General features: G+C 44.2%; 1 protein-coding gene across 1 annotated transcript in view; it reads right to left on the bottom strand.

The window, feature by feature from the left end:
- Window positions 1-25,222, bottom strand: part of MYO10 (myosin X) — a gene marked incomplete at both ends in the record, with an annotated part of 159,576 nt that extends 134,354 nt beyond the window's left edge. The window contains 2 exon segments of the mRNA XM_080340369.1: window positions 25,146-25,169; window positions 25,172-25,222. Of these exon segments, the coding sequence (XP_080196495.1) occupies window positions 25,146-25,169; window positions 25,172-25,222 (75 nt within the window).
- Window positions 25,223-25,841: the final 619 nt, after the last annotated feature.

The raw sequence follows: 25,841 nt of genomic DNA on the forward strand, positions 1-25,841 counted from the left end.
CAGGCAACACCATCTCCACTGCTCTCTCCCCCTACACCTTAGCTTGTGAGGGGGGCAGGAGAGGATCTTAATCTGTTAAAACTCAGTAAGGAAGATAAGTAATTCAACAAGACAACACGTGGGAGGGGAGAAGAAAGAGGAGGCAGTTACTGATGACAGCAGGGGATGTAAGAAACACAGGGGAAGAGAGCTTGGGGCCACCGTACACCTTTCCATCACTGTCTATACTGAGGCAGCAGGCTATTACACTCATGCTCATCTAAAAAGTAGTATGTATTCTCTCCCCTTATTTGAATTCCTAAAGAGGTATATACAATGCCCTCACAAAAACCTTAAAACTTATCCTAAGAACCAAACAAGCCCTAACTCTGCCTTCACAGATTTCAATAGGAGTTGCAGTTCTGTCTTTGATGACAGCACAGTTTTGCCAAGTACTCATATTTTTCCAAAACCACATTTCTGTATTAATCACAGTCATGACTACAAATGTAAAAAAGTCCCAAACAAAACAACCAACCAGAAAAATAAAGAAACACCAAACTCTGTTTCCTTAAAATCAACTGAATTTAATTGATCTGTATATATGCGCACATCCCAATTCTTCATCCACGGGAGCTGAGATTTTTTAACCTTTTTAAGAAAGACAGAACCGAGAATGGACAGTGAACATAAAAGCAGCAGGGGAAGAGAGACTGTCCTCTAAAAACCATTCACCAAAGCCTACAGCAACATAGCAAGAGTAGTTATCCCAGCACGACTGCCCAAACAAGCCCATTTAAATGACCACTTGTTTATGTTTTTTTCATATCCTCTAGTAAGTTGTCACAGTGCTGTGCAGCTCTGTCACTGACTTGGGGACAAGAGAACAGCACACCACAATGCTTGTAGCTCATCCACAACACTCAGCTGTGCTTGGCAGTACCCAATCCAAAACCTACCAGCTTGGCAATTCTTTGTTTATGCTACATGACAAGCTTATAAACTCACATCAAGGTGGAGAATGATTTCTAAATCTACATGTGTGAAGTCATGCTAGCACTCTCTTCTCATTCAAGAAACTGTTCAGTTCTTAATATTGTTGTACAATGTACCTGGACATTGACTTTTTAGAAGAAAATCTAATACAAAACAACTATACAGTGCTACTTTTTTCCACAGATACTAGCTGTGCTACACAAGCATGGATATGCCTTATCTAGATGGACACTACACTGGCTCAGCCTGATTTGAATTTGCAAAGCAGATGATATTTCTGATCAATATACATTTTCTACCATTGACCGCTCTTAGCCAGCCATCCAATTTTATTCTGGTGGTATTTATCAAAGCCTTTTTGTGTCAAGGAGCCTCATTGATAAAATGTCAGTGCTGGACCTGAAAGCACACAGGAGGAATTGAATTTAGCAAGGTAAGGACCATTCCTAGTTCCTAGGAAGCTCAGTATTCGGCATTCTTGTGTGAAAAAGATAATCCATATTGAGCAGCAGATAAGCCAAGGTAACCAACAAAATGCAGTCCCAATAATAATAACACAGCTTTTACTTTTGCAAGTTACTGGCATCAAGGCTTCTACGTCAGCTCTCACTTCTATTTTGTCAATTTTCATTATAATTTCACAAGTCTGACAATATTAGAGGGCTAGAAGGCTTTTTTTTTGTTTTGTTTATGTCTCCCTGCAACTTGAAAATATCAGTTTACACAAGTCATTTTCCGGGGTTAAAGTAGGGATGGGCAAGAAGGGAAAATATTTCCAGCCTTACTTGTTGCAGAAAACAACTATAACATCAGAGCCTTAAGACAAAAACAAACCAACCCACCCAGCCCACATTCTTTAGAAGTGTTTGTTTGGGGGTTTTCTATTTGTTTGTTTTGGTTTTCCCCTCTTCTTCCAAGCTCCCTACTTTCTTAAAATTAAAACTCAGGATTTTGGAGAGACACAGTTCACACTTTGGTGCCATAAGAATTAGCAAAATGGTATTCCAAGGCTAAGAAAGTGTGAAAAGGAGAGAGAAAAAATAATGGACCACTCAGCCTACAGTTCTTTCCTTTAATTATTTCACTAATAGAAACGTTGGTTACTGAAAATCAGAGAATCTTATGTATCAGGTCACAACTTCTTTTCCTAAGTGTTCCCTTATATCAAACTTGCAACAGATGATTCAGCAGGCTTCACTTCTCTTTGCATCTTTGCTTTCACAATACAATCATTCCACGACTATTTTACCACAGGAACACAAGTATTTAAAGTATGCAATTGCATTGAATTATCTCTTTACATTGCTAGTTCACGCCTCAATATTTTTTCTACTTTTTTTTTTCTCATCAGTCTCATTTGGGAAGCCACATGGGGTTTGCCCTACAAACACCAGGACCCCTTCCCAACTTTGCCCAACTACCATGTCCTACAGATGTCAACAGGACCCTGCATATGGGTAAACATCTGTAGAATAAGGACTTTCTGGCCTGCACCAAGTGGCTGCAGCATCTGGATAGCCACAGCATTGAGGCTGGTTTGGGAAGCTCGGGATGGCATTATCAGAATCGCAGCATCACACAGAATGAGTCCAACACGGGTTACAAAACAACCTGAGGTAGTGCAGAACCAGTACTTCACACTCAGGACCCAACCATCCTTAAAAGTTAATTAAATAAAAATTAATCAAGCCTTTAAGTCCTTAAAAATCCAGGATGTGAGGGCAACCCTCTGTCCAAGCCCTCCTGTGGTGCCTGGCTTTTACAAACAGATTTGGAAGATGGAACCATCTTTCACCAGAGCAACACACAGACATCCTGACAAGTGGCAAACAGCACGGCACCCATCTGTGCTCTCCTTCCTCACCTTCCGCATTTCAGGAGAGCACAGAAAAAGCAGATCCTGACACTGGAGTCCTAGTATGCAAGGCTGGCGTTAGCACCTCCTCACACTAATTTGTAGGCTGCAAACCACGATCGTCCCCAAGCAAATCCAAATTGCCTGTCTGGAGATCACCTGATGGCAACACAATGAATTAAGCAAAAAGTAGTGGCATGCTTTATCATTAAAGGGCAGAGCACTGGCTCGTTCCCATGTACCCAAGGAAGACACACTGGCAGCAGAGGGCTTGTGCACAGGGGAGCATCAGGGATGCAGAGACACATTGGTGTACCGCCTGGGTTCAGCCTGGCTCTTCGGACACCTCACACACAGCCAACCTCATTGCAGGTACCCTCCTTCAGCATGGAGGGCACGTGCTCCCAACCACATGAAATCTCTGCCTTCTCTGGGGATAACTCAGGACAGTAGCATTTATTATGGCATGCGATATCCAGCACTTTTTGCCTTTGGACTTGCGTACGGCAACAAAACGCATGTCTTAAAAAACAAAAGTGAGTGGGGCAACAGTATGTTAATTAAATCCTAGAAGCATGTTAAAGCACTCACAAGCCACTAAGTAACATGTATTACAGTTGTACTACACAGAAAGGGGCAAGCATGTTTGCTAGAGAGTTATGGGAGTTTCAACCAACATAACAGAACTAAACAACTAAACAAGCAGCCAGTGTGTAGACATTTTTATTATTATTTTCAGAAAAACAAAAAAAATAGAAGAAAAAAATGTCTTAGAGTGGCCTGCAGTTAGACTCCATAGCAGACCTGTAAAGATGCCCACAGGCCTACACTGATAGAAAAAAAAGAATTATTCCTTTTTCCATTTATTTTAGAATTAATTTGGTTTCACAGCAGTTGCAAAAATTATATTCACAGGACCCTCAGAAATCACTGCACCTGTCTACAATCCTAAAGAGGTGTCCTTTCTTCTGCTTTCCTAAGCCTTAGTTTTCTCTTGTCCTTCCTACCCCATCCATACTCCATGATGCCTGGGAATCACTCCCTAAGACCCTGGTGGACACATTTGGGTGTGGAGCAGGCAGGACTGGATGTTAGCAGCAGTTCTTCCCAGCTCCTCTTTCTCCAGTGATTAACTTCTCCTTGTTCCCAGGTCAGAAACTCAGGAAACACTCCCAACAAAATTTAATACTCAGCTGTGAATTGAAACCTAAACACATAAGATTTGATCACTGTTGTATTTCACCGTAAAAGGACACCCTGTTCCCTTGAAATGTAATGAGAATGTATGAAACTGTGGAGGATAAATTACTAACTTTAAATAATTTATTATTCAATTCAAAATTAATTCAATTTTCAAATAACTCATAAATAGGATCTAATCTGCCAGCCCGGAAACAAACACCGAAGTGTCACTAATATGAAATAGCCACTCATCAGTTACTTCCCAAACTGTGATCAAATGTTTTTAAACAGAAATCAATTGCAACAGGTATGCAAAAACACCTAATTCACTTTCTCAGCACAGACGATGAGGAAAATCAGGTGGTAGAAGTGGAAGGGAAACCTAATCCCAGCAGAGCCTCTAAGCTGCTGGATGGTGCGAGCAGAAGACTGTCAATCAAGGCTAATCTCTGCCTTCCCAGAGGCTACATGACACCAAAGGAGGCTGCACCAGCCACATTTTACACTGCTGGAATACATACAGAAGGTGCAACTAGTAGAAAAGCGAGTTGGGAACTGATACTGAGGGAAAATTTAGCAATGAAGCTTATATTTTAGGTAAAGTTGGAAAGCCATGACGTTCAGATAAAAGGCAGCGTTTCCTGCACATGCTTCGAACTGTTTTGTACTTCAAACTTCTCTTGGGCATGAGGTGATGCTTTGCAAGGCTTCCCACTGCAGAGCCCCCCATCGCTGCTGATGAATACCAATGGTATGCAGCAGTCGCAAGGTAAAAAGGCAGCCCAAAACACTGCAGGCATTATATTCAGCCGCTCAAGGTCACAACCCCCTGAAAAGCAATCTCCTGCTTCTGCTTAGTCCACTTCTTCCCCCTGACCAGATACATTTCCTTCCAGTAATGCTAATCTTATTAGCATATGTGTTCTGATTTGTCTGCATGCATGCAACTAGAGAACAAACCATCTACAGGGCAAGTCACCTGAGTCATTATAGCGAGTCATTTTTTTCTTTTATTGGGGTTTTTTCATAGACATTACATATAATACAAATTTAATCTCTTTAAATTCATTCAGCAGTAAGCTGCCAGAAGGGAACACCTTTAGTAGAAAACCCAGGAACAGAGCAGGTATGTAGATCAGCAACCCTTCTCCTGTCATCGATACTTTCACACCATATGCTGGACTGAACCCTGACATTTTATACTGCTTCCTATCTCGCCTCTACAGAGAAATCCCCCAGGCAGGTCACAAAAAGCAGGTCACAGGTCCCTAGGATGTACAACAACGCACTTTTCCTCATGGCTTGTAGCATCTTTCCAAAGAAGCTTAAAATCTGCACTCCACCCCTTCCAACAAAAAGCTGTGGCACATGTCCTCACTTGCAGGCACACCCAGAGACCTGACACATTCCCATTCTTCATGTTGGTTTTCATGACAGGGATGAACATGTCCTGCATCACCCTGGTGCTGATTTATTATTTCGTTTTCTTTTGTTTTCTTCAGTGCATGTTTATATGAGCTGGTAATTGTTAACAGGAAAAATGACTACCTCAACGTAGGAGCAGAAAAAGCAGAAACACAAAGCAGTTCCTCCTGGTTTTTTTTATTTATTTATTTTTTTTTTTAAATGCATACATGTTTTACTGTACTTCAGGTTGATAGAAGATTTAATCCGAAACTAAACCACAGAGCAATTAGAAGAGCAATTTCTTCACCAAACAGACGTGATTTAAAGCATTAATAACTGACAAAACAGGCATGTACCCCAGAGATAAATGACGCGTACAAGTAAATGAATCTAGGCTGAGACTCTCTTCTAGTTTACTACATCCCGTGTGCAAAAGCATAATAAGACCAGGGCTGAACAGCTGTATTCATCTCAGCAAGCAAAGGACCTTCTCAGCCAAGCAATTTTGACTATGCACTGCAATTTCCCAGAAGTGTACCATTTATATATAAAGGTGGGAAGTCCTTGCACTCAGGCTCTTCCCATTAGCCAGGTGGATTAAACTCAAGCAAGAAGCAGAGCATCACTGCAGCAGAGGGGGAGATTTTTTTTTTCTCCCCACTTCGTCAGGATCAGGTCTGAAATCAGATTGCACTTTGCTACCAACATGACCCACTCTGGCAGAGAGGTAAAATTCAACTTTTCTGGTCTAAATCCAGGGGGGAGATGGCGCTTCCTTCACGCAAAGACCTGCCAGCTGTGACTAGCAGCCACATCTGCCCCAGCTTGGAAGCTCTCACCAAATGCCAGCTGTGGAGAGCCACGCTACCCCAGAGTAGAAAAAATGACACAAGACCAGAGACAGACACTGCCAGAACAGAGCTGCTTTGAGAGAGAGATACTCACAAGTGAAATCTAGTAGACTTTAAGGCTGGTGAAAGGAATGAAATGACAGTGGAGACCCAGAGGGTGTGAAATGTATTTGTGTGTGAAGCACAGGTATCTTCGTGGAGATCTTGAGATGTACCAACAGGCAGGAGGTTGTGCTGCTGGCAAGAGCATATGCAGGTGCAGGCACCTCTTTCCACCCTGGCCATCTCCTCTTCAAGAAGTCTGCATCTTTCAAAACACACTATCCAATACCACGGGCTATACATAGATTAACAGATACCTCTGTCAGGAAACAGGCAACATACATAGAGCAAGCACCAACTTCAAGTTTGACAAAAGCATGCTTTTCTCCTGTAAAGAAACTGCTCCAGTAGACTTACACACCTCTGCTCTGCATGACCCAGATCCCCTCACTCCCAAAGGCATGCTGGAAGCTACACGTCAACACACTAGACAGCAAGATTTCACTAGCAGCCCTTGCTGACCCTAAAGCCCAGGGAAGCATGATTCTTCTCTCAGCTACCTCTGAAACTCTGTCTACTCAGGAGCACAAACCTTTAAACGGCAATTTGTTTTACTTGGCAATTAATTAAGTCAACCGACTCTTTTGTAAACGTCAGCCCAGACAATTCCATAAACATCTACTTCCCACAGCGAGGTGCAGCTCCCCAGTCTGTGAACCTGAGAGGACTTCACAGGCTTGACATCACAAGGACGTCGCATTAACAAGTGACTGCACAGCAAGTTCAAGTCAAATTAGCAGGGTGCCGAAATTAACATGCAAGTGTAGCACTCAAAATGCAGTATTACTGATCCGTCCTTGCCCAGAGAGGTGCTTCTACTTAAATAAAAAGAACCCTAAAGAAAAAGAAAATAAATAAACAAATGGACTTCATAGTATTCAAATGCCTGCAAAAGCTCAGAGTGGGAATTTTCCATGACTACTTGACATAGTGCTATTAAAATATATTTAATCTTACTTAGTCATAATCAGATTTTTATGGCACTAGAGAAGCAAGCCTAAGACAAATATAAATGTCTTTCTTTGCCTAAACACAGCCAGTATCTTTTACTACTTTTCATATTAGTAATAAAGTCACTCCTCATATTACTACACTGTGAGTCAACAGAACAGCTACTTGTTGGGTTTGGGTGGTGTGTTTTTTTTTTTTTTTATTTTAAATAACTCTTTGGTAAAATGAAATGACCTGAGCACTGTTGAAAAAAAAACTTTTCCACAAATGCTGGAGCGTGGAACTGTGCAAAGAGAAGCTTTATATGGGCAAATTACTGTAGAACAGAAGAGGATTCAGGAAAGTCTCCTTAGCCTGAAAGAGCACACGCTTCATTTCAGCTGATGTGAACATGACGCACGCCCGAAACTGAATCAGTGCTTCTTCAGCCTGGGCCTCCTATAGGAAAATGCTCAAACTTGGTCACCTGCAGGGGAACCTGTCCCTACTGAACTACTCTCAGAAGTGTAATTTAAAAAAAGAAATGCAAGTTTTTAAGTGTGTTACTAATTATTCACAGAGCTTTAGCCCAAATGGTATTTTTACTCTTCAAAAGTCAAAAAACCAGCCTGTTATCATTAACCTTGGAGCAGCAGAACATCTGAGAAGCATCTTGCTCATGATTACCAGAAAACCCAAGCCCACACAACAGTTCTGCTGAAGCTAGTGCCCTTGCAGCACTCTTTAATGCTGGGACAGTAGGAATCACAAAAAGTCACTTAGGCTTTGCTGCAAATAAGTGTTGCGGTAGCCATGTGTTCCTCCACTGCCAGGTTCATATTAGCTTCCTCCAAGCTTTGACTTGCCTGGGCAAAAAGACCTGGCCTTAAATGCAACCAGTTTTCTTTTCAGAGAAGTCATAAATAACCTCAAAAAGGAACAACAATTTTCTGCTTACTGCACATACTACCTTTAACCCCATATGCAGAATATAAAATACTTCATTCTGCAGGGACGAACAGGGAGGAACTACTTTTGTATGTGCAGCGGAAAACACTACAAACTACAAGGACTATCTGCTTGCTTCTTCACCAAGGAAGTCAACCAGAACTTGGCCCCTTGCCTAGCACGAGCGGTAGATCTGGTTTTATTTGCATCAGTGCAAAGATGTGGGCAGGGAGAGAGCCTTACCAACATAGCTCATTATCCAGGAAAAGAGAAAATGTTGGAAATGGAAAATCCTGTAGTATTTTGCAACTGGAGAATCAAGGAAAAAGCAGACTGAACTACTTCTTGAGGGTTAGAAGTCCTTGGCAGACGCAGAGATGCAATATAAATCATCCAAATCCCATGACAGCGTTCACATGACATCACCTTCCCTCTTGCCCATGGGCCAGTCTTCCAACAACTTCCCTGTTGTTTCAAGTATCAACTTGTCTTTGTTTTGAACAAGTGACTGTATTTTCATCATAATTCTAGCTGCTGACGCATACGACGAGCACAGCTAAACTCTGGCAACGTCTTATCACCACACTGAGATCTTTTGAAGAGAGCACCTAGACAACATTGTTTTAGTCACGTTTTCAGTCCCCTTTCATCTTCAGATAGCCAAAAATATGACTGTTTATGTGCAAATGTGAGTGTCAGAACTTCTGCGTATATTTTCAGATATGCACACGCTTTTACGACACTTTCTTCTCCTAGGAGTCCAATCCCCGCCTTACATTCACATAAGCAAGATCCTGTTTGTACAGGACAACTATAAAATCTAGGCCTATAGCCAGAAGTATGCAGAGACACACAGAATCATACAATACCAGGTTGGAAGGGATCACAAGGATCACATGCTTCATTTTAATCCCTCAAGATCACATTAAGACCCATCTCAAACATACACAACTTCCAGAGGTAATATACAACTTCAGACAACTTGCAAAGAGTTGTGTTTTGGTTTGTTTTTTTCTTAACCCCATATGCTGTACAAGTCTCTCCCTCAGGTAAAATCGTATACATCAGGCTTTTTATCTAAAAATAGTTTATGGACACATTTACAAAAATAAAATATGTGATTACATTCAATGGTCCTTCTGTTTCAAGAAGGATTTTCCAGCAGAAATTTTATCCAGTAAGTTGATTCTCAAATATTTAAGAGCGAATTGGGGCTGACTGTGAATCACCCAGCGCACACTCACATCCACACGGCTCCTGAGTTACCTGTGTGAATAACACGGATGGTGCTGTGCCACAGGTGTTGAACATCACTTGCCCTGGAAAACTCAATTAATACTTTACTTTAGACAATAATGTCATACACAGCTTCTTCCTGCTTGTTTCAAGGAAAGCACAATGTCCAATTCTTCAAGTCTATTTTCTACACGATGCCTCCAACTTGAGCCTTTTTTACTTTTTCCTAACAGGAGCTCTCACTATACCATCTGGTGCCTGAAGGACACAGGCTGGCATGGAATTACCCCTATCCAGTCCTAATGAAATTCAATTTCTTCAGCAGTGTTAGGAACTACCAGACACCTTCTTCTTTACTCCTGACTTCATACACTGCTCTGCTTCCTTTCTGCTACATTAAAGGAAGCATCACTGAAATTCAGACTTCTGCGGGCTAATATGCTAGCAACATTTGCACCCTTCGCACCCTTCTAAAGCCAGTTGTCTCTTAACAACAGCTTCCTAAAAAGCCAAAAAAAAATCTCCAATGCAACTTCAGAGTCAATTCTGAACATTTCCCCTACAAAGGTCACCAGTAGTAGATGTTCTTCTCTCAACACATGCCGTGCACTCCATCTGTAAGGAGCTGGCCTGATGGCGTCATAAAAAAAATTAGAAATAATTTTTAAAATAATTAGGAATAAAAAAAATAAAAATTCTAGCATTCCAGGAACACATCTGCAATAAAAGCAGCCCTACAGTCAATGTACAAATCAATGTAACAATGATCCCGAGACGGATTAAAAACTGCTACTGAGTTGGACAAGTCATTTGTTAACAAAGCTGTATCTGTATGGAGAGCACAGAGACCCGATTGTGGCAGAGATTCCTGCCCTCGTCCCCGGCGGCTCGGACACGGCTGCAGAGGCCACCCTGGCGCTCCTGAGCAAAGGGCTGTTCCCCACCGGGGAGCGACAGCAGCCATGCAGATGGGCATGATCCCAAGTGTGAGAGTTAGCTTTGGGGAAGCTTGAGCCACGGTCACTGCTACTCAATTTGTAACAAGTTCAGCTGTAATCACCTACTACATATTACTCATTTTGATGAGTTAAGTGGAGTTTTGGGAGTTTCCAGAGTGCCAGCAGGGATAGTTTTCACTGAGTAACACTGGGTTGGAAGGGACCTTTAAAGATCATCTAGTTCACCCCGACCACCATGGTCAGGGACATCTTTCCCAAAATGTTCATTAACTGTCCCATGGCAAGCTTGGACTATGATGTGTAGGAAGCCAAGCGACTTGTACCCAGCTAGAAGCCAAAACCACAAAGTATTTTGGAACATATATTACAACTCTTCTTTAATTCAGGTGTCCCACACTCACCCTGGCATTACCAGCCCTGCTGAATCAAGACCTCTACTTATTTTAAGCAGAGCAACACCCATCAGGAGCTAAATCTCCACGTCTCCCAAAACTGAGAAAAGGCGGCTTAGGGCAGGGGCGTCAAACTCGTTTTCACCGGGGGCCAGATCAACCTCGTGGTTGCCTTCAAAGGACCGAACGTAATTTTAGGATTGTATAAATGTACGAGTCGTTACATTTATCCAGTTCTAAAATTAGTTCAGCCCTTTGAAGGCAACCGCAAGGTTGATGTGGCCCCCAGTAAAAATGAGTTTGACACCTCTGGCTCAGGGGAGACCTCATCACCACTTCCACTATTTAAAGGGTGGCTACAAAGACGACAGAGACTCCCTTTTTACAAGGAATCACATGGAAAAGATCAGGGGTAATGGGTACAAGTTACTCCTGGGGAAATTCCAATCGGGCACAAGAGTGAAATTTTTCACAATGAGAACAATCAGCCATTGAAATAATCTCCCAAGGGAAGTGGTGGATTCCCCAGCATTGGTCACTTTTAAGATTCAACAGGACAGGGTGCTGGGCCATCTCATCTCAACTGTGCTTTTGCCAAGAAAGGTGGGACCAGATGATCCTTGTTGTCCTTTCCAACCTGGTATTCTGTGATTCTATGGCATCATGCAAGTCATGGCATCAAACTTTAAAAACCCAAGCCTCAACACTTTCTCTCACTGCCTCTTTTGGTTCATTACCTTTAGCCACGATCACATTGCTTAGCTATAGTTCACCGAACCCGAAAACACTCCTGTGCCTTTAAACCTACCCACCCCATGCTTTTCCTTCTCCAACAGCTTCCCCCTCCTGCCCAGCCAGAAGCTGCTATCACAGCCGCTTGTTTGAAAAGTGCCAACATCTGCTGATAAGAGAAGCAAAGCTCACCATGGGGACGGATCTGCTCACCTCCGCTACCTGCCGCTTTGAAGAGACCTTTGTAACAGGCCTCTCGGCCGCCGGAGAGCTGCTCTGCAAAAATGCTCTGTACCAAGCCACAACATGTAGGACACTCAAAACCAAATTTCTTCTGGTTCAGGATGAACCCAAGCTCATTGCATCTTTATTATCACTTTCCAAAAAGGAGCCTGAGAAGTGTCACATGTCCACACGTTGGCATTAAATGGGAGAGAGGACACAAGTGTCAATGCTTGGTCGGTCAACACTACGACAGAAGAAATTCTAGGTCTGAAGATGCACATCCCAGTTATGCACCAGTGAAGTCAAAGTTAATTATTATTTAGCTATTCATGCGAGCCCCCAAGTTCCTCACTTAATCAGGCTGAAACACGCAGCCAAGTGTAAAAGGTAGCTGCTGCTTTAAACACAGACTTCAAACTAAAAATGTAATTTGTGGGATCAGCACCATATGCAGTACAAGAAACCCAACGACACAGACTGCACGAGGTACCCCTCTGGAAAAAGGTTAATCACAACACCTGGAGACTAGGAAAAGCTGTCTCCCCTCCCAGGATGCTCTCAAACCCCATGGGGAGCCCCTGGGGTCTTCAGGGCTCTATCAGGGTCCCCGGGAAAGTCTCAGCTACTTCAGGCTGGTGTGTGGCATCCTCCTCAACACAATAGCACATGACCCCAAGGAAAAAAATCAGCCTGCTCCTTCACAAGGTCACAAACCAGGCCTTATTTTCCAAAATATAAGGCCTACTGACCCAATAGGTACACACTAGCTAATCCCTACACAAGGGGTGTCAAACCTATTTTCACTGGAAGCCACATCAGCCTCATAGTTGCCTTCGAAGGGCCAAATGTAATTTTAGGATTGTATAAATGTAGGAGTAGTTACTGTTTCCACATTGCTAACATGATTACAAATATTACAAAAATTTTAGAACAAAATTCACTGTTTTATCAAAACTGTAAATGTACTGACAGAATGGTGACACTGCCCTGCAGGGAATAAAACTTATTAAAAGTGAAATTATTCACAAATTCATGTATTTATTTCAGACTGGGGCCAAATAGCTTTTGCCATTTATGCAAGTATACTTGAAGATGTTTCTTTGAGCAGAAAAAAGCACAAGTGCAGCTATTTTTAAAGCTATCTAAAAAATGGCAGGGCATGACATACCTTACTTTTCACTACATGGTAAAGATGAAAAACTGGAACAACCTCTCTCTTTTATCCATCCGAGAGCCTAAATGAGTAACTCTATTTATAGCCAGTAACGGTTACCACTTCTGAACTTATTTTTTCTCCTCAACAAACCACCTTTCCAGCAGGGAATTTAAACTTTCAGCTATTCAGATACTTTTGTTAGTTTTACTCTGCATGACTTTTGAGCTGTCAAACAACTTCCCCAGTCATTGAAAAATAAACACATAGCCATTTTCTTGTTTACTGTTTCAGTTAATTCCAACTATTATACATAAGTCAGAAAGAGGGATCAGATATACAAACCAATGAGGTTTTTTTGCTTTTACATAATCTGAAGCAACTCAGTGTATGTTTCCTCCAGCTGCACCAAATCATTTACTTGTATTTAAGAAATGAGAAAAAGCAAGTGCAATATACAAGAACGTTAGACAACATCAGCATTAGCAAAGAATGACAGGTTAATATAAAAAGAAGGCACAAATACAATATTTAGATCTGCACCTGTGAAGACTACAAGGTATTATTTACCTCTATCCCTCTCCTCTTTGTTGGTAATAGGGAAAGGAAGCAACAGCACCCAGCATTGCAGCTGGAGTACAATAAACTGTCAGCAAGCTAAATAAATATGCACACCCACAAAAGCAGCAGCAGCTTATAGAGCCATAGTTTGAGCTTATTGACACAGTCTTGTCTTTTTTAAAGCACAGACAAGGATCATGCTAGCTTCCAGGTGGCCTCAGACCCTTCCACGGGTGAAGATGTGAAGAGCGGACTTCCCAATGGTACCAAGCACAGGCTGCCTCCAGCAGTCTCAGGTAAAGGTCTTGACGTGTCACAAAGACCTCTTGAAATTTCTCCCTCTTTTAACAATTACAAAGATCTGATAAAAATCCAGGTGTTTCCTGAAGAACAAGTGGTAGCATCACGACTGCTCTTCTGGACAGAAAGAGCCACTGCTGATTACTAGGTACTCTGATACAGCATCTGGAACAAAATTAGGGGAAAAGGCAATCACATGACAACAAAAAGTAGGAATTTCAGTGTCAGTGAAACTAAAAAGGGCAATTTTTCCTCCAATAATATTGCCACTAACAGAGCAGTACTAACAAATGCCAAAGTCCTACTTGTTAGCACATACATAACTGCAGCTTTCTTGAGAACAACCCCAGATTTCTCCAATAAGACTACGTGAAACTATCCAGAAGCATGTCATTGCGATTTAAAAAGACAAGCCCCTAAAAAGCGCGACTTTCCAAAATGTTGGTATTTATAATACCAGAGACCCAACCAGAAAAAAAAAAAAATACTCAAAACCTACAGCTAGGAAAACTCCAGCTGTCTTCAGGACAGCAACAGAAGATTATTCTCTGACTTTGACAGGCATTGCAAGACCAAAAGAAGTTTAATTGATGCATTTTAAAGCAGTAGCTATCAGACATCCTTCTCCTGTCCGACAAGGAGACTCCTTTGAGAAGCTGTCCTGCTAAAGCATCTGCTCCCACGCAGAGCCTGACGCCAGCTCCTCTCCTCAGCTTCTCCCAGGGCACCTCGGGCGATTCCCGCAGCAGCGTGACCCATCACCTGCTGCTCCAGGTGTCCAGACCTTTGCTGCCTTGAGCCCTTCGTGCCCCTTCAATTTAGCCACAGATTAACACACACCCACTCTTCTTTCCCAATGAGAGGTGGCTCCCGTCTACATGCAGAGTGGTCGGCACATCCCCGTGCTCCGGGACAGCTGCAGCTGATGCTGCCTACCAAAACTCTGATGCCTTCCAGCAGTGAAAAAAAAAATCCCAGGAAAACAGCAAAGCTTTTGTGGCCTCTCTGACTGCATAAAGGGACAGTGCACTTTTATCAAGTATTTGCAAGCAGTATAAAGGAGTGTTTCTGTAAGCAGCACACAAGTTCAAGAAATCAGAATTCAGGATTATAGCTTGCATTTGCCCTACTCCAGAAGCACCTGGAACACAGTAAACACTGAATCACTACCCAAAGAAAAAGGATCCCATGACTCAAGGTTTTCCCTTTGCACTCAGGCACCCTAATAAGAACTGCTAAGGAACAAGCCACTGACAAAGGACCGGTGGACGCTCACAAGAAAATGCACAGACTTGTGTACCACCTTCTGTCCTCCACCAGCTAGTGACGGCATCTCCAGGTCAACTGCATGCTACGAAGGCATCCTACTGACAAAGGTGTAACAATACGGTATTTTATTACATTGCAATTGTGTTTATTACTGAGCTGCGTGAAAAACCCAGGGAGTTTACTAGTGCACACGGGCTGTAGTCATTTAAGGTACTGAATAACCAAAGCAAAATGATGGCAGAAATAGTGCAATGGAAACACAAATTCAGAATAAAGAACCTCAAAACTAACACAAAACAGAGAATTGCCCTTTTGCTGCAAGTGTTGCACAACTCTATGCCAAAATCCCATCTGCCATCTGTTAAAACTTCTCAGATTTGGTATGCAAAATGCTAGAAATGTTAATTGCAACAGGAGAAAAAAAAGGGGGGGAGTCTGCTGTGCGAATTATATTTTCTAGAACAGATTGGCTGTGCTCGTTCATTCCTGAAAAGAGCTTATCAAGTATCATGCAGCAGAATCCGACTCTGGGAGTTTCAACAACAAAGAGTTCACTTCATGAGACACTCCTCTTGGTACACGGTCTGAAAAGCAGCAGGAAATGCCACCCTTCAAAGCTCTGCTGTAAATGCCGCTCTCATTCTCTTCAGAGATTATACTAACTGATTGCACACACCAAACCAACCCAGCCATCATACCCATCACCAGGGAACTGTAATGAGGAGATAAACCCTAATCACACAACCACAGTCTATATTTAATAAGGGGAAGAGATTCGAGAAGACAACCAACAAAGCAAGAAGTCTGACCTATGGAATCGGCATCTAATTGTCGTCCCGAAATGACCTCCGGCATCCTGCCAACTTAGCTCCTTTCTGAAGAAAATAAAAATATACCCTAACCAAGATACGCAGTTGGGTTTTGACCCACTAGAATGGTCAAACAGAAATTATCTCAACTGCTTCTGTAAACCAGATGGGTACATTAAACAAAGGGATTTGACTTTTCCTCAGGATAAACAATTTCATAAGAAAAACAATCCTGTTCTCTTAACAAATATATTTAACTTCATCTGAGTAAACATTTCAATGGCACACTAAACAACAGCAACTAAAATAGGACCAAATAATCCATTTCTGTTAACGCTATAAACATCAATACTTTTTCCAAACAAGGAATAAACTTCTCTTATCTCTTGTCCCCAAAACCAGGACGAGTTTGGCTGAATGCGAAGGGGACGCTGAGAATCTTTCCAGAGAAATCCTGCATTTCTGTAAGCAAGAAAGAGAATAGACGCATGCAGTGCACAACATCAAAGCCACACCAGCCTTCACCAGTAGCACCACCTTCATAGTTCAACATCATTTCAACAGCTACATAAATTATTTCTCCAGATATTGAAAAGTTCATCAAAATTAGTTTTATAAAGCCTTTTGAAGGGTTGTTAAGAGGGAGAAAGAGGGCCAAGAGGTTTGGAGTGTTAACTTTGATGACAACATTCAGAAATACTCAGCTTTGTAATTCCAGCTGGCCTTAATGGCAACTAGCTCTCATCAAATATTTCAGCCTCAGGTCCCTACCCGAGGTTAAGCTACAGGCACCAAAACCAATCCTGACTTGGAGACCATGATGGCAGGCTTGGGCAGCAGGGCGCCACTCTGCCAGCATAACCATGTCCAGTAGACAAGAACATAAGAAACAACCCAAAAAACCCTCAGTACTTTTAATAACTACTCCAGTGTAGAAAGCCCTTCAGTAAACCCGCTCAGGGTGGGAAAGTAGCTGTGCCCTCAGGGAAAAAAGCAACAACCAAACATTTTCCTCTGCTAAGGCATCCTTACAGCATCTCCCACAAGGCACTCCTCAAAACAGACTTGTATTAAGACACTCCTGTATTGCTGGCCTATAATAAAGGATTATGAATAATCTCCCAAGAATATATAGGAAGAGGCAACACTAACACATCAAAGTGCACTCAGCCTTTTATTTCCTGAGTCCTCCCACCGCAGCCGTTTGCTCTGCGTGTGCCATCGGCCAGGATCACGGGTAAAGGCCGAGCCTGGCTCCGCAAGTCTGCTGCCGAGCTCCCCTCTTCCTTCCTTTCTCCCTCATTTGGAACGAAGCAAAAACAAAACCCAAATAAATTCACCAGGAGATTTAAAGATAATATTGATTTCTTTAGTATTCAATTTTGCTTAATATTCACCCAAAACTTTCTTGTGAGGCTCTCTAAGAGATGAGGATTACACACTTTCAAAGAAAAGAAAGTCTGATACCCTAAACCAGGCAAAATGCCTCACTGAAGCAATTTAAATATCTGCTAAAATGTATTAACATACAAATACAGGAACATTATTCAACACTGAAATCTGCCTAGCCACTGGATGGTATAGGAGATTGGTAAAGTCTATCCTCCAGGATGTTTTCCTTCAGCATGCCATTAATCCTAGAAGGAATAAGATGTATTGTACTGACTCCCACATTCCGGCTCCGCTCCAATGTTCTTACAATCTACCCACTGCGGGCAGAGCCACTGAAACATATAAGAAACCCAACTTAATACGTATTAGATCTGAATTTTCAGTGCAAGTTCAGAAGAGCACGCAAGTGACCAGTACCTTTCACTTTTCAAGACTTCCTTCCATACAAAAGAGTAAACTGTGAAGTTTTCCTCAAAGCCTTAAAAGGCCTGGAGTGCTCTTTGAATTTATTTTTCCAGTTACTGACTGTGGCTGCTCATTCTTAGTGAAGAATAACTACGCATAATCGCTAGTTAGGAGAAATTACAAGATCTCACATGGAAAATGTGTTAAAAGTCCTACTACAGAAGAATTAACACAAAATGGAAATGTTAACTTTCGTCAGTAAAATCGAAAATACACCAGTTTCTGCCATGCTTCAAATCTAAGAAAAATCAGGTCTGCTCCTAGTAAGTTATTCAACAAGGAAAAGGGGATGTTATCAAGTTCCTCCAACATCACTCATGTCTGAGATTTCAATGAAAAAAAAAACCTTTCTAAACTTTTTAGCAAATAAGAAGGCTTTTACAGGTTAGGTTGAAAAAACCGTCATTTAGCCCCAAAGGAAGCAGCACCTAAATAAAGCGCAAGTATTTACATTTACCAGTAAAACAAGCACAAGGGGCAACGTGTTTACAGCCGAAACAACAGGGCAGTCTTCCCCAGTCAGTCACTGGTTTGCAGCAGCAATGCGTCCAGCCAGTCGCAGTGTCTATAGAACAACACTGGGCACAGTAGGACACCCCTCCGACCCAGCTCTGCTCTGGCTGTCCTGCTGAGGACATCAAGGACAAGCATAAATGGTGTTTGGACCTACCTGAGATGACAGTCTTGATCACTGACTTTGCAGAAACGAGTCTAGGATTGGACAGTACATTCTCTCCCAACATCCTCCTACTTCTTATAAGTGCATTTAGAAACACTAGTAATCTTCACTCATTTCTTCTGTCCTAACAAACCTTTCCCAGTAGACTTTTCCAATATAATGCTCATACTTTCCATGTAACAAACCGGTAGTTTCTTCTTCAGCATGGATATAGTTTATTTCATAAGGCGGATCTGGAGGACTGGTATTATCAGTTCTCATTCTGCATTCAAACTTTGAAAAGTCCCATCTTTTAAAAAAATGGAGCATTTGAGCTACTTAATAAACTTCTAACCAAAAGGATAATTCACTTAACCTTTCTTAATCAGAGGGTTGTTCAAAACAAAGTTGCATGACAGTAAATATAACCAATGGATAACACATTTCAGACACAGAGGACATATCTAGGAAATCCCAAGGGTTTAAAAAAAATAAAATTCAAAATTTGTACCAATAATACCTGAACAACAGTAATTTGCCCGTAACTGTTGCCCCAAGAGCTAGCCATCCTCCCTCCTGTCTCACTAGCTGGTTAAAATGTCACAAAATGATAAATAACAGGAAGGCCAAGACAAATGAGAATACCTAAGCCATGACCCTCTCATGCAAGCCTGAAGTCATAGTCAATCTAGCAAGTTTTGAGGTCACATCCCAAAACTTGTAAAGTAGCCACAACTAGTGACCTAAGGCTGATCATTTTTTTTTCCCCTTAGCAAAAGTCTTAATTCACAGTGACTTTCTACCTCGTGCGCTTCTACTGGGGCTCCACCCAAAACTACTTTCCTGGCTCAGACCACAGATGGGGACTGTGATTCACTAAGGAAAATACCAGCCCCACGGCCAGAAAGGCTGGGCAGATCAAACTACCCAGACAACACCCTTCCCTCCAGAACTGCAATGGGCATAAAGTCACCATGCTGGGCATGCAAGGGATGGAGCTGCTGCTCCCACCTCTCGCAGGAGACTGTGGCACCTGCTACTGGGGCTCCGTTCACCTAAGAGATGTAAAAGGACATTTCTCTTGCTAGAAGTTGGGGGTTTTTTTTAAGTTACACCAATATTCACTCCCCTTATTAAAGGAGGAGGGAGGAGGAAGGCAAGCGTGCTATTCACTAGCTAGGAGTTAGGTCTGAAATTGTTCTGTGCAGACACAGTGACACTATACAAATACACACACACACATATATACATGAAGCCATTGATCTGACCTACCGATTCTCCTTGAGCTATCTTCCAAAGCCAAAAACCAGATTCATTAGACTATATTGGTTTTACCAAGCAGAAACCCAAGATTTGGCTACAATCACCACAATGGAAGCACAACGTGGTACAAGTGAACCAACCAACAGCATAATAACTGATGAAGGGCCCCAAACTCTTCTGTCCTTCGCAGCACACAGGGGCAACAAGGGCACTGAAAAGAAGCAACACAAAAAGCTCAAGCACCCCTTCCTTTCTGCATCCCTCTCTCCTACAAAGTCACACTCTCCCACCTCCACGGAACCACAGAAAATAAGAAAACAACTAACCATTTCAGTGAGGTGCCACCAGATGGAAAAGCCAAGGCTCAGAATCAGCCAAGACTTCTGTAATGGTGGGGGTTCCACAGCTCTCCTGCAGCTGGATTCTGACTGAACATACCTAAAAAGCCACAAGCAGACCGTGCACAATGTAGAGCCTCTATTGCTAATTTCAATAGTTACATGTTTTGCAGCTTTAAGAGAATTCTTGTGTCATTTTACAATATTTGTGGTGCCAGCAGGGCTGCTAGGCTTCAGCCCAGCAACAACGTCTACGCTTCAGTTGCACAAATCTATCTTATGAAAGGCATATGTGAAGTACATGTAGTAGCCAGTTAGGATGACGAGCTACTGATGAGTTGAACACAATTTCCTGACTTACAGAAACAAACCTACAAAAGCTTTCCCTTCTGTCTGACTCAGTAAGGTGGTCCTGAGTCCCCTTGAAACGTTTTCTGCTCAAAACATAACGCGCTCTAATTAACCTAAAAATAACTCCTGACAAAACAGCCATCCGCTTCTAAAAAAAACTAAACATGAGAAGTAGTCACAGCTCAGAAACTTTGGAAAACGCAGCCAATGTCAACAGCCGAGAGCGGCACCGTTCCTTCTTGGCATGGCTCTGGTGTTCAGAAGTCCTCCAGAAATGTAACCTTTATGCCACCACTGAAGGGATGATGGTTTTGCCCCACTGGTCTGAAATGCCGCTTTGCTAGTGGAAGCTACATGACCATCTCAAGCCAGAACATCACACCTGCGCTTGTGCTACCAGAGATACATTTTTAACATAAACCAGGAGACTTCAGAGACTGTCCTAAAAGCGTAAGCTACGCTGCACAGCACAGCCAAAACCAATTCGTATCGATGCCAAAATTTATAAACATCACCAGATTTTCACACTAAGAGTAGAAACTTGGCAGTGCTTTTGCAGGGTGCCATGGGCCTGTCAAAGGTCCCCATGAAGGGCTCTGTGCTGGAAGGCAGTGATCTTCCACACACCACAGCATGGGAGCACCAAGGAAAAGTCTGGCACAAGCTGTGTATCCAAAATAAGAGCTTCCAGGCTCAGCAGATACCACCTCTGACAGCCCCCTGAAGCTAAGTTCAAAGCCTCAGAATTAATTTTTGCCCAAAGAGGGAGGTTTAACACTTTCTCCTTCACGACGCATGCTGGGAGCCCTGCCTTTAAAACGAGGTATACAAGAAAATATGTTAACTGTGGAAAGCAGAAACGAAGGAACTCATTCTGAGTTCAAGGTACCAGCAGTATTGCTAAAAATAAAAGCATGCTGGACACAGAGCCTCTGCTGTACGTCACAGGAGGCTGGCCTGCAGTTCCCAACAAACCTCTGCAACATCAGAGAAATATCAGTAGGACCCCTATGATTATGATAATGCTTTTATAATGCTCTCCTTCAACAACATGTAACCAGACATGCTAGACAGAAGGCAGAAGCCACTGTTGTTATTCCTCCTTCTCTGCCAGTTGTGGAAATTAAGGATGGAAGAAAAAAAAGCTCAGTAGCAACCAAAGGCAGACAATCCCTGCAGCCACCACTATGCGGACTGTGCTGCAAGCTCCCCAGAAGCTGACCACCAGCTCAGAGGGCAGGTTTGGACAAGATGACCTCCAGAAGTCCCCCTGCCAACCTCAACCACTGTCTGACCTCAGCTGGGCCAGCAACCGCCACACTCCTCCTGTGACAAGGACGGCGATCACATTTCAGCGCAACACACCATATATATTGGGCAAACCGGCTCCCCACGTGGGAGGAAGATGAATCTTCTGCATCCACTTTCCCTGCTGCCCTGGTCAGCACTGCTTGGGAACTTCAGATGCTGAAGAGGCAGCTTGAGTTTCCCTCTCCCGCCATTTTTGCGCAAAATTTCTTCATGCTCCTTCTCATGTTGAAATGACTCTCTTCCTTCCCTCATGGCATACATCCCTTTTTTAGCAGGGATATAGTCTCATTGGAAAAAATAAGACTGACCTCAGCTACCACAGGAGACTGCTCCCTTGCAAGCACCCTAGCTGTTGCTAAAACATATGGGAACAATTTTTTCAGGCTGTTTTGAGCAACACAGCCAAATGGCTCTATTGTACATATCCATACTTTTAATTCTGAGTATGGATCTCTGGGATTTCTACAGGTTTTAACACTTTATATACGAAAATATGACTATGTAAATACATTGAAAAAGTTATAATTCCACCACTGACCTTCCTTCAAGCATCAAAAGGTAGCACAGATCAATCAACAGCCTGAAAGAGTTTTTTAAAGTCTCAGAAAACACTTATTCTCTGTATTTAGAATGAGATCTTGTAAATATCTTCCAACAATAAAAGCATTTTAGGGAGTAAGGTCCAGGGCCAACTCTTCTAGCCTAATTATTTACTCAGATGATTTTTTTTTTCATTGGCTGAGTTAGAAAACTGGACAGGGATGGAAATTGAGGCTCCTCTGCAGACAGGTACAACCACTTGTCATCCTATAAGAATAAAAGCTAAGAATACTAAGAAATAGCCAAAAAGCTGTTAAGTCTCGGCTGATGGGAGCTTGGTGTTCCTCCACATTTCACTGAACGTGGCAAGTCCCAAAAGGAACCCCTCCTCTGTGACAGGCACGTTCCTGCACTCCGGCAGTATCTTACCCAGCTGCCTCCTTTTGTTCCAGTGAGCATCATCCTATACTGAGAGCAGGTTACAATCCGCATCTAGCTATGGAAAAATACAGGAGAAATAGTAATGCAGGTTTGGGGTTGTTTGGGTTTTTTTTCTATAACACCTTTTAGTTCGTTGGACAATGTTCTTCTGTGACAGCCAGACTTGAAGACACTTCTGCTTCTAGCACAGTGAATGGGGGCTTCTTGGTAATTTGGAGGAATGAGTCCTGTGAAGTCCTACCATACACCCTTCTCACCAACCAGCTTTTCTCAGAAAACACCATTGTATCAGCGGACTCACATCACAGCTGAAGGAGAGCAGAGCAGACCAGGCCGGCTACCTGTGCCCTGCACCCAGCTTCCTCTTTCATCCACACGCTCCAACTTATTTGAACGAGAACAATAATTCTCCCAGATAACTCAGCAAATATTTTCATAAAGAGCAGCTGCAGGATGTCTGCCTCGCACAAATTAAATTATCCTGCTAGTGGCTCGATCCAGCGCCTTCAACCATCGTTTTCTGTGGTAGCTGGGTCAGGCCCAGTGCATTTCTGCTATTGTGCCTTACGCACACGCTCCAGTGTGAGGAAAGGAAAATGTTGATACTTATGGGTAGGAATTTGGATGCAGATTAAAGTCAAGGTGCTACATATACTGATCTTCTAAAGTAATATCGCTACGTTGAAAGGGAGTAAGAGTTCTTAAGAAAGATCAAAGTCTGCTTGCAGTAACCACAAATTAACATAAATACATGCTGAAATACTAATACAGACTGGCAAAATTTACGTGCTTTTTCCCTAGGGCAAGTAATTTTGGCTAATAATGGAGTCAAAACCATTAAAACTCTTCTTCACCTTTATGTAGGGCACGCTACTGTACTTTGTGTCAGAGCGAATGACTCTTCAGATTAATTTTGCAAGACTAGGCTAATACTACCATATTGCTCACGGCTTGCAAGCTTTTGAAAGGTGAGGGCTACATCCTCTACAGGAAAAAAAAAAAAAGGCAATACTGCTACTTAATTCAGACTTTTTGAAAGTTAATCCTGCGTTTCTTCCTTCTTATTGCACTTGACAGAACTTTTGTTGCCTGACAAATGAAAAGCTAACAAGCAGTAAGGTGTATGACGTTCTTTTGTTTGACTAATTACTATTTCGGTAAACAGATCACCTACTTTCCTTGTGGAAGCCTCAACAGCAGCCCTGAGAACAGGAGGCAAGTTATTCATGAGGGCAAAGGACATTTTTGCAGCTTAATCACAGTCCTGTAAAACAGATGCCGGCTCTGTATTTACAACCCTGACAGTGCAACTGCTTCAGCAAGGGGTGCGATTAAAGCAATCATGCAGTCACCAGAAGTCACGACCCAGATGCAGGCTTTGCCAGCAGTCTACAGGCACAATACATGCACAGAGTAGATGCATTAATACCGGATGCCTTACGTTCATAAGACTGTGTTGATACTAAACAGGCCATACCGATTTGATAAAATATCACAGTAAAAATCTCAGTTTAGACCAAAAGAGGACCAAGTTTTGATTTTTAGCATTTATCCAGGTAAGCAGCAATGTGTGTTTCCTATAGTTTCCTTACCTGACATGATGAAGTTGTCAAAACCCACAAGATAATGGTAAAGCTCAAACTACTTTCAAGACTTAAGTCTCATTGCTTTGCATTGTATATTGGAAGATTTTGTCTATACTTAGTAGCATGTACTTAATAAGCAGACTTAAAGCACAAAAAGGCTGCCCAACAACAGCTTTGCCTCTGAAACCTGTATCATTTGAAGCCTCACATGGCCATGCAGGATGGAAAAAGTGGAGTCCCCGGGTTTCATGCCGGGAATCCCTGAGGAGGGAGCTCCCCATTCCTCACCCCAAACACCGTTTTAGAGGCCGCCACGCCACCGGCAGCAGCGGCGAGAGCAGGGGAGCGGACAGGGACCCTCAGCAGCCCCGCCGGAGCCCAGGGCAGCCCCGCCGGAGCCCAGGGCAGCCCCGCCGGAGCCCAGGGCAGCCCCGCCGGAGCCCAGGGCAGCCCGCTGCCCGCAGGGGACCCGCCGCGGCTGGAAGTGCCGCCGCCGGGCGCGGGGGTTCAGGGGCTGGGGAGCTCGGGCGGCGCGGCGGGGAAAGCCGCAGCTCCGGCGCCTCCAGCTCCTGCCCGCTCTAATGAGTCCCAATTAACGCCGAGGGCCCCCCCGGCGGAGAGCGGCAGCAGCCTTCGCTTCAGCTCGGCGGCCTCCAGTTCCGCCCCCGCTCGCAGCCCGAAAAGCGCCTGGTAATTTGGGGGAGCTGTGCAAGGGGCGCCGCTCTCCCCCGCCCGCTCACGGAGCGCCCACCCCGGAGAGGCTGCTCCTGCGAACTCCCTGCAAGCCGAGGCACTGGAGGGAACACAGGACACTTTTCGAGAGCCCTTTGCCGCTCTGCTGCCAGCTCTTGCCCCTCAGAGCGACCCCACGCCGGAGAAGGGGAAGGAGGAAGGTCCCGCCAGCCCGCGCTCACCTCCGCCAAGAAGTTGTCCATGGTGGCCCCTCGGCCCGCCCGCGGGTGCGCAGCGCCGGTCCCCAGCCGCGCACCATGTGCTGCTGCCCTGCCCGGCTCGGCTCGGCCCCACCGAGCCGCCTCAGCCGTCGCGCCGCTCCATCGCGCCCCAGCGCCGGCACCAGCCCGCAACCTTTGTCCGCCCGCCCCCTCAGAGCCGCTCGCACGGGCGGTCCCGGCAGCGCATTGCCGCCGCTGGGAGCCGGGGGAGGGGGTGAGGAGGACGAGGAGGAGGAGGAGGAGGAAGGAGGCTCCGCTGCCGCACGCTGCTGTCCCGCGCCCGGTGCCGCCCCGTCCCGGCGGGGCAGGGGCAGAGGCGGAGCCGGGGCCGCGCCGCTGCCTGCGCCGCGCTCAGCCGCGCCCCCGCCCCGCCCCGCCCCGGCCGGAGCGCAAGCAGCGACCCCCGGGCGTCTCCCCCGTCCCGTCCCGCTGCTGTTCCCCGGTGCGGGGGCACTGAGGGGCTCGTATCGTTCCGCCCGCCGCGCCGCGCCGGGGCGGCTGGTCGGGCACTGCAGCCGCCTCCCAATGCGGCGGAGTCAAAGGAGTGCGGGCACTGGAGAGAAGCGAGAGGCTCGGCGCCGGTGAGAGGGTGCGCTGCGCTCCACTCCCTTGTTCTGCCACACAAAGCCACGCGAAGCACCGCCATCCAGCAAAAGT

This window comes from Nesoenas mayeri (assembly GCF_963082525.1).
Source record: "Nesoenas mayeri genome assembly, chromosome: 2".
Lineage (NCBI taxonomy): Eukaryota > Metazoa > Chordata > Aves > Columbiformes > Columbidae > Nesoenas > Nesoenas mayeri.